The 9,717-nt window shown below is 46.7% G+C and overlaps 1 protein-coding gene across 1 annotated transcript; it reads right to left on the bottom strand.

Moving 5' to 3' along the window:
- Nucleotides 1–3,981: 3,981 nt before the first annotated feature.
- Nucleotides 3,982–9,166, bottom strand: BANF2 (BANF family member 2; the record flags this gene model as incomplete). The annotated part of the gene is made up of 2 exons (XM_084889047.1): nt 3,982–4,128; nt 9,041–9,166. The coding sequence occupies 2 exons, from the start codon at nt 9,164–9,166 to the stop codon at nt 3,982–3,984; spliced, it is 273 nt and encodes a 90-aa protein (XP_084745173.1).
- Between the last annotated feature and the right edge of the window lie 551 nt (nt 9,167–9,717).

Here is a 9,717-nt window from a genome sequence, read left to right on the forward strand (position 1 = left end):
GAGTCTGTGGGTCAGTTGGGTGGTTTTTCTGGTCTGGGCCAGCTATGGCTGATCTCAGCTGGACTCTTAGATCTGAGATCACCAGATGGGTTGGCTGGTCCAGGAAGGCCTCCTAACATGGATGGAGGTTGGCTGGCTACCGGCTGAGGCAATGGGCACAACTTGGTCACGTGCCTCTCATCTTCCTGGAAGGTAGCCCAGGTTTGCTCACATGGTGGTCAGGAGAGCAAGAGAAGCCTAGGCTCGCAGATGTCACAATGTCACATCTGCCATATTATTTTGGTCAAAGCAAGTCACAAGGTTAGTCCCAATTCAAGAGCAATGGAGATCAACTCCACCTCTTGGCAGGAGGAGCTGTAGAGTCATGTGAAGGGTGTGGACGGGAGGTGGAGTGCAGGATTGCGGGTATTTTTAAAATCAGTTGCTGCGGGATCTTTCTAAGGTGTGGTGAACAGAGCCAACTTATTCTGGGTTATCAACATGGGTGGGGGCCCCAGCTCCCACTGACTGCTGCAGAGTGCTAACCTTCCTCAGGCTGGAGACCCTGCAGTGACTGGCTTCTCAAACGGAGCCAGCTACCAGCTCACACTCAGCTTCTATCTGGGGCAATCGGAGGAGGCCTCTTACTCTACAGACTCCAGCCTACCCCTTACCTGTTCCTACAGGGTCCCACAACTGGCTCTTTCTGGGCCTATTGTGTTTGTCTTCCCCCTTGAAGCTCCTTCTCTCTCCCCTGTCTATCAGCCTTCTTCCCCTCCTACTTCTCCACCCTCTGCTTATTCAACCCTGACCTTCCCCTTTTAACACCAAGCTGAAATGTCACCTCTTCCTAAGAGCCTTCCTTGACCACTCTCACCCATAGCCAGCTCTCCTTTATAGACATACAAATACACAATCTGTGCCACACATTTTAATACCTAGGTTTTTAGAGCTACCCTTGTAGGAAGCTCTTAGCAGGTGCCAAGAATTTTAATCTTCCTAATGCTTGAGTAGATACTCTTATCATTATCATTTTACAGTTGGGCAGCTGAGCCAACAGGGTGACTTTCGAAAGGTCTTAGAATGGGTGGTAAGGGGTGGATCTGTTTTCTAAGCCAAGCTTGTCCTGCTCCAAAACCCAGCGTGGCAGAAGCTGTGGGCACCCTGCTCGCCATGTGCCCTCACTCTTTCCTCTTCAATGCATGCGGCTGGCCTGGCTTCCAGCTGCCAGTGCCTGATTTCTCTGCCTGACTGCTTTCTCAATGAGTTTCATTTTACCCACGTGGCAGGCTCAAGAGCTGAAGGATTAACTTCCTATAGGAGCAGCACTCCACAAATGACTGATAAGAGTGGTGTTTAGATACCCCAGGGTGGGGTCACTAAATGCCTGTCTACACTGGCTCCTGGAGTTCCCGGCAGCACTGAGGTCCAGTTGCCCACAGTGATAAGAGTGATGGCACACTTTTATCGGCTGCTTTGCCCTCCCAGCCACATTCCTCTCTCCCCTACCAGCATTTCCTGGGAGCACTCCTGAATAAGCTATGACCCCTCAGACCATGTCTCAGGGTCTGCTTCAGGGTGGGGGGCTCAAACTAATATACACCTCCTAACACCTTGGCTTTTTGCCCTCTCTTTTCCCAATCGCCTCTGATTAAGTTGTAAGCTCCTTGAAGCTAGAGGAACTCATACTTCTCTTGCTTTTTCCATAGCCCTCCTCAGAACCTTAGACACCCCATAAATTCAAATCAAAATCATTTATTGATTCATGAATATTTCTAGACTACAGATATTGAGCCAAGAGTCAACATCTGGTTCCCCCTTCCTTGCAGACAGCTCAGCTCCTGTTTATGATGCTGGTCAAATCCGTGACAATTTAAATATTCTCAGGCACCAACTCTTTCCCAAATCATTGAAACAGCTGCCCTGCCGAGTAGAAGATGAGCCTTAGACTGAGTGGAGAGCACAATGCAAGCCCACTCCTCCTGAAGTGTCCTTGAAAATGCTTTTGGGGCTCCATGGGCTAATGTGACCCTAACAAGATCCCAATAAAAATCTGAAATAATCTGATTTTCATTAATTGTCCTTTTCTAATCACCCATTAAGAAGTATGTCCCTTGTCCTAGCTGATTTGGCTCAGTGGTTAGAGCGTCAGCCTGTGGACTGAAGGGTCCCGGGTTCGATTCCAATCAAGGGCATATGCCCAGGTTGTGGGCTTGATTTCCAGTAGGAGGCATGCAGGAGGCAGTTGATCGATGATTCTCTCTCATCATTGATGTTTCTATCTCTCTCTGTCCATTCTTCTTTGAAATCAATAAAAATCTTGTGTTTTTTTTTTTAAAGAGTGTGTGCCTACTCGTCATACAGTGTTCAGTACTTGCACGTGGGACAGAACTAGATTGGAGAAGCTGATAGCTGGGCTCTCTTCCAATTCGCAGCTGTGAATTCTCTCCTGAGTGCCACATGATGACCAAGCTCTGAGGAGGCTCGGCTTGAGGAGATTTGAAGAACAGGGACAGTGTTCCTGCTATGCATCATAATCCTAACAGGTACTATTTCAATTCATTTACCTTGCAAGGCAGGGTAATTGCCTTATTTCCCCTCCCCCTTTACAGGTGAGGAAACCTAGGCTTAGCAGCGTTGAGTCAACTCATCCAGGATAATGAGGCACTGGCTGTAGCTCTTTTTTTGGTGTTAACAGAGGCAGGGTAGAGCAAGGGGAAATGTGCCTCAGGACTGGCACACTGTCATTTCAGGCTTGTGACACTGGCCAAGTCTATATTTGGGAGTTTCTCTGCCTCTAGTGGAACTGCAAAATCTTACCACAAAGGTGGGGCATACAGGGAGAATTGAAGAATTGAAGCAATAACTTTATCTACGAAGAAGACAAAAATTGACACAAGGGAGTGAATAGCTGATGGGAAACGTTACCAATGTCTGTGAGGGAGATTCTGGGGAGTCGGGTATGTGAAAATAGAGTGAGGGACAAAGCTATTTCCCTCTCTCCTTTCCCTACAGCCAACCAGTCTATCTTAGAAATGGAGTGACTTCCAGTCCCATGGCGATTTTAGTGGAGAATTGCTCTGTGCAGGAGGGAGCAGGGGAAAGGCTCTGGATGGTCAGAACCTGAGCTCTCAGTAGATAGAGCTATTCAAATCTTTGGGCCAACCAATTGTCTACCTGGAATCCTTCTCTTTGGACTCTTTTTTGGGGAGAGCTAAAGAAGCAAAGCAGGCGAGTTAAAAAGACCCTAATAGAATCATCCCAGTCATATTATAAACTTAGGAAATATAACAGCCATGAGGCATTCTGGGGAAAAATAATGACCTTAATTGAGTATTGGTGTCCTGATATATTTCCACTTTTTCTGAGTTCAGAAGACTCCTTTCCCCTTTGGAGTTAGGTATGACCATGTGACTTGGTCAATGAAATAAAAACATAAGCAGAGGGATCATTTTGGGCAGAGGCTTTGAAAGACAGTATGTAATCCACCATGGCTCCCTCCCACGGAATGGTACTCATACAAACACACACTGAGAATCTCCATCAACTTAAGTCTCAGAGTTACTACAACAGACAGTGCTCACATGACAGTACCTGAACATGAAGCTGAGACAGAAATCAACCTGTTGGCTAATTCTTGACCCTCAGGAGCTACGTGAGATAAACTTATTATTTCAACTACTGTGTTTAGGGTTTATTTGGTATGCAGCAATAGATAACTAATACACTGACAAAATGTAATTCCCATTTTTAAGCAAGATCGTTCATCTCTTTATACAAAATATATGCTGAGATGTTTGTCAGGATGTAAGGGGAATGATAGTCACTTCTAGGTTGTGGTTTTTGGGTCATTTTCTTGTGTTTATCCTTTTTATATATTCATGAATCAATTTTTTTGTAACAAGCATGTATCATTAAAATTAAAAGCAAAAATAACGACTCTGAGCCTGGGCCTAGGTACAGAACGTGTCATTACGCAGGCAGCTGAGCAAGGGGGTGTGTTCATAGGAAGCAGGAGCACCACTCCTTCAGGCAGTTAGTGCTCTCCTGGGCCTCACACTCCGTGGCACCACAGCAACAAATGAGCCACCTCTGAAACTCCATTTCGTTCTTGTGCATCAGAAGAAACTGTCCCAGGAGGGTGTAGGCCTGTGGAGAGGGGATGGGGCAGGGAGAAAAATGGGAAAGGTTATAATAAACTTGATCAGATGTGCTCTTCCTCCTCCAGCATGAGGAGGGAAGGGCAGGTCACATTTGAGGGAGACTGGTGGTTCCCAAAACCCCGAGTGGGTTATGGGGATTTGGGGACAGGCCCTTAGTGAGATGTAAGGTCAAGGTAAATGTCCATCCCTCAGGGCAGGGTTGGAGGCTGTCCCGTCTGGGATGAACCAGAGTCGTCCTTCTCAACTTCATGAATCATGAGCACATGAATCACCTGGACTCTTGTTAAAAGGCAGGTGCTGTCTTAGTAAGTCTGGGGTTTGGACCTGAGAGCTTGCATTTCTAACACTCCTGGCTGATGGTTGTCCAAGGACAACATTTTGAGTAGCAAGAGCCTAGCATTCCTCTTACGCTCCCTTTTGGTCTCTGAGCTCATATTTCTCTCCTACACACACACACACACACACACACACACACGTTGTTAGAGATGCTCTTCACTCTGCTACTTTCTCAATTATTCTAGCAAAGGGTTTCTAGCCATTGGAACTGTTGATATACTGTATAAGTGTGTGTTGGAGGGGTGTCCTGTGCAGTGACCCTGGCCTCCACCAACTAGATGCCAGGAGCACACACCCATTCTCCTGAATTGTGACACTCATAACCATCTCTAGACATTACCAAGTGTCCCTTTGGAGAAAATATCTCCCTAGCTTTAGAGCCACTACACATGGGATTAACAGCTGAAGGGCATCTTAGCACCAGTTTGCTTCTGCATGAGAACCCACAGAACCTGGGCCTCAGTTTCTGCATCTTTGAAGGTACGTAGTAGACCCTGCCCCATCCTACAAATGGAATTAAGTGAGTTCAATGTGAGAGCATTTGAATAGCATAAATTCCTTTTTTCTGCTGGAGGCACAGCCCTGGGGGTGGAGCAGAAAGCACAAAACACACCCATATTTCCCTTCTGAAGAGTCTCTGAGGATGAAAAACACATGTAAAATAAAGATTCCAGGATTCCTAGTCTATGCCATTCCTAGTTTTCTAACTACTTCCCCCCCACAATGTTTCATTTTTTTATTTTTCCCATTTTAATCACACTCTGGCTGATGAGGAGCAAGGAGCACGTGGAGAGAGGGGCTTCCAAGACCATATGACCACCCTGGCCAATTTTGCTCAGTGGTTAGAACATCAACCTGCAGACCTAAGGGTCACTTCTCTCTCTTGTTCTATCCCTGCCCCCTCCTCTCTCCTTTCACTCTGTCAGAAAATCAATGGGAAAAATATCCTTGGGTGAGGGTAAAAAAAGAAAAAAAAAAAGGCCATATGACCACAGATTGGCCCAGCCCCCAAACAATGAAGCCTGTTAAGTGCCCACCTCTCGGAGTGGCTTGGAGGCTCTCCAGCCTGGAATGGAGGAGAACCAGTGTCCACCCCTCGAGTCCTGGGACCTCTCCAGGAAAACTCCTGGCCTCTGTTTACAGTTCCGTAAAACAAAGTCAACTTCATCTTGACCAAAAGGAATGTATTTTTTTAAAAAGAAATGAAATAAAAGCTGAATCCCAGTCGTAAAACATGCCCAAGCATCAGAGTTTGGGCTTTTTACTTTGAGTCATAGTCCAGTTGTTGAAAAGAGAAAAGGCCAGGATTTTATGGACATTTAAAACTGCTATTTGATATCATCCTAAAAAACATTTATAGTTGCTTAGAATGATATCATTTTATTTTATAAGGATTCTTGAATGTTCAGGGGTGGATTTTACTGAGAATTTTTTTTTAAAATATATATTTTATTGATTCTTTACAGAGAGGAAGAGAGAGGGATAGAGAGCTAGAAACATCGATGAGAGAGAATCATCGATCAGCTGCCTCTTGTACATCCCCTACTAGGGATGTGCCCACAACCAAGGTACATGCCCTTGACCGGAATCGAACCCGGGACCTTTCAGTCCTCAGGCCGACACTCTATCCACTGAGCCAAACTGGTTTCGGCACTGAGATGTTTTTTAATTGAACATTTTTTTAAAAAATTAAAATTTATTGAATTTAATTAGTTGAGCCTATTGTTGCAGTGGGTGTGGGAGGTACAGACGTGAATATAACAGGATCAAGAAACATAGAGTTTTGTCCAAGGAGAGGGAACCTTGATGATGATGATGATAATAGTAAGTGGCACTTCTGAGTACCTTTGGTGGGCTCCAGGCCTCAGGCACACGTTAATTCCTCTGATTCCTCCATGTGGCCCATCCCATTCTCCAGAGAGAATCACTGAGAATCGAAAGGTTAAGACTCCTGTTTTCCTCAGCCCCATATTTGCACATCCCAAATGTCCACAGTCTGGCCTGGCATCTATGGAGTCCTCTGCCATTTTGAAGGCCTCGCTGCTAGCATCCACCAGGGTGGTAATCGGAGCTGCCATGTCCCCAGCAGGCTCAGCAGCCAGAAAGCCAGGGAATGCATGGTACGCAAGGCCAGAGGCAAACTTTCCAGGAATGCTGCAGGAAGAAGGGCCTCGTCTTGCAGCCTCCAGAGCCAAGTTGCAACCTGATGCTCCCTTCTCCATTTTCTCTCTCGTTCCACCCTGCTACCTTCCATCACTGGGGAGGGAGAGTTAGCTTGCTCCACCCTGCTCCCAAGGGAAGCCAGAATCGTGTACTCTTATCATGGCCCTGCCAGAAGCCCGCTCAACCCCTCTCCTGACTCCAGCAACTCAGCCCCTAACCCTGGAGAAGAGAAACTGCCCTACTCCCTCCTTGGGCCAAAGTTCAGGAAAATCTGGCAGAAGGAATGATGGTGTAGAGACAGAAATCCTGAGCAGACAGCCCCACACTCCTACGATCTGGACAGTGGCCACCTTGAAACCAGGGATGTTCATTCTTTCCTGTGACAGCCATGACCACGTGGCAGGATGGTGGCCCATGGGCACACTTTCCCTCAACTCCAAGTCCGAATAGTGAGCAGGTCTGGATCTCCCCCTCTGCGGAGTTTGCCAATTTCTTGCTAAACAGAGTGATATTTGTGTCTGCACTGGGGTTGGGTTCCCTTGTGTGTGATCCAGGCATTCACATGAGGCCCTGGGTTCCAGGGCTTTGGTGTCTTGGGAGAGTGCTCATGGCTCAGGGCTCAGGGCAGCCTTGTGGTCTGCATCCCAGCAGGCCCTCAGGGAGGGTGCAGAAAGAACCAGCACCCATGAAACAAGGGCAAGAGAGCTGTTACCACTGCAGCCCGACTCTGAGTAGCAAGTTCTTCGATGCCTGAGAATTTCTCAGTCACCCATTTCCTTGTCTTAAACGTCCCTGTCACCCACCTGCAATTCTCATTAAAAACACAGTGAAGCTGGAAAAGGCAAAACTACGGGGACAGAAAACAAACAAGTCAGTGGTGGCCAGGGCCTGAGGGTGGGGACTATGAAGACCATGGGGCACATTTCTGAGTGACAGAATTGTTTTATGTCTTGACTGTGATAGTAGCTACATGAGTGCATGCACCTGTCAAAACTTGCAGAGCTGAGTACTAAAAAGGTGACATTTACTATATGTAAATAAAATTATTTTTTAAACTGGTGACTATGGCTGACCAACAATAAAACCTCACCATTATGGAAACATTACATCAATGGTGGTAGTAGCCAGAATACTGGTTATTCTGGGAGGGAGAGATGGCATTGATCTGGAAGAGGCACAAGAGAACCATCTGTAATTCTGAAAGCATCTGACCATTGGATCCAGGCAATGGGTCCATGGATGTATAAATATCTGTCAAAAATTCATTCAGCTGTACTCTGCATATCAATGAAAGTATGCTACACCACAATAGAAAAGTAAGAAGGACAATCATTTCTTTCTTAAAAGAACATTTAATTTAACATGTCTCTCCTAGTCAGACTTGCCTACTCTGTTACATGCTGGGGAGTGGTGTTATCTCCTTTATCTGAGAGGAAAGAGTCAAATGTACCTCAGTGGTGAAGCTCCAACTTCCTAACTATACCACCTATTGGATACTAAATTGGCTGCTAGCTTGGGGTGTTAAGAGTATTTAACATCTGGTGCAAAGCAGTGTGCCCATCAGAAAACCACAGGCCCAGTAGCTCAGACAACCTCCTGGAAACAGCTGCACACAGTACGTGTGCGAACCAAACTGCTTGACAGCTGTGCACGCCGCAGTTCCCAGCCTCTGTGGGTGTCTCTGCACTGCCCTGCCTGGTGGTGGAGACTGATGTTGAAAACTGAAGGGAGTAAGCGGCACTTCAGTTTGTCGGTGGTGCCTCGCGTGACAGAGCGTGCAAGGCTCCATGTGAATTCCTGCCCACCTCTGTGTGTGCTCACTTTCTTTTCTGTCCTAAAGTTCCATGCAGCCTTATAATAGCACCATAGAAACAATTACTAGTATACAGACAAGAATGTTCAGATTCCATCAGCTATCCCTAAGCCCATTCTTGGGTTGTGAGTGACATCTTTGAACAACTCACGTCCTCTTACTCTGGTGTAGACCCTCGGCTGCTGTTATTCTGCCTGTCATCCCCAGGCTGGTGGCCCTGATGGAGCCAGGGAGACTCTGCAGGTCTCTTCAGGGATGGGGGAGTGCATCCAAACCACCCATCCTAACAGCTCAGCCCCAGACTCGGGTGGCTGGCTCACTTCTGTGAACCGCCTGGGTGTTTGAACACCAGATGAATCATGCCTGGCTCAGCAGCACTAAGCCAAAGAGATCCAATTTTCCCATCACCCACTGGTCCTTGAGGCTGCTCAAGCGTGTGGGTGGGGTCTGTAGCACAGAAGCATGTGGCGCCCTGCCAAGTGGCAGCTTTGCTCTCTCATGGCCACTTATAGGCACATGTGGCAGTGGCTGCCACCTGGCAGGACTAAGGGAAGAGAAGTTGGGGAAATAAGGAAAAAGGAATTACCTTGTTGAAACCTTTGGTGACCAAATTGATTGCAAGTTCATGGCTGATCCCATCTACACAGACTACATCCTTTTCTCCAATGGGTTCAGAGAGGAAAGCTCTCAACCTGGGAGACATGTGATTCATTCTCTGCAACAGTAGTGAAGGAAAACCGTTAAGAAGTGGCTGACTGCTCACAGTGTGAGTGGACATTGGGGAACTCCCTTAGCTTACCAAGAGACAGGGAGGGACAGATGGCAGGCTACCTTTCACCTTCCAAATTTATTGGGGCTTTCAGATCTCAGGTGCCATGCCCAGCACTGAAGGCCTTTGCACATCCATTTCCACCTGGATGGACTAGGGGCTAATGATGGCCGAAGATGAGTTCAATAAAACCCCACAAAAAGGGTGTGCTTGAAACTAAGACCAGCTTAAATGCTTAAACAAACATCGCTTCTCCTAGCTAATGATCCGACCTTCTCAATCACCCGACACTTTGTCATACTTTTATTTTATGGAGCATTTATCACTCTCTACAATTGTTGGCTGTTGGGTTGCAAGTAACAGAAAACTCTTAAGTTGGGTCAAATATTAAAGAAGACAATATAAAGTCACAGCTCCATTTCTCTGATTCTTTCCATTTTTCCTCTATGTGTTTGCTTCAGTAGTGGTTGTTTCCCCTCATGTGGTGAAATGGC

This window comes from Pipistrellus hanaki (genome assembly GCF_964339955.1).
Source record: "Pipistrellus hanaki genome assembly, chromosome: 6".
In the NCBI taxonomy this organism is placed as follows: domain Eukaryota; kingdom Metazoa; phylum Chordata; class Mammalia; order Chiroptera; family Vespertilionidae; genus Pipistrellus; species Pipistrellus hanaki.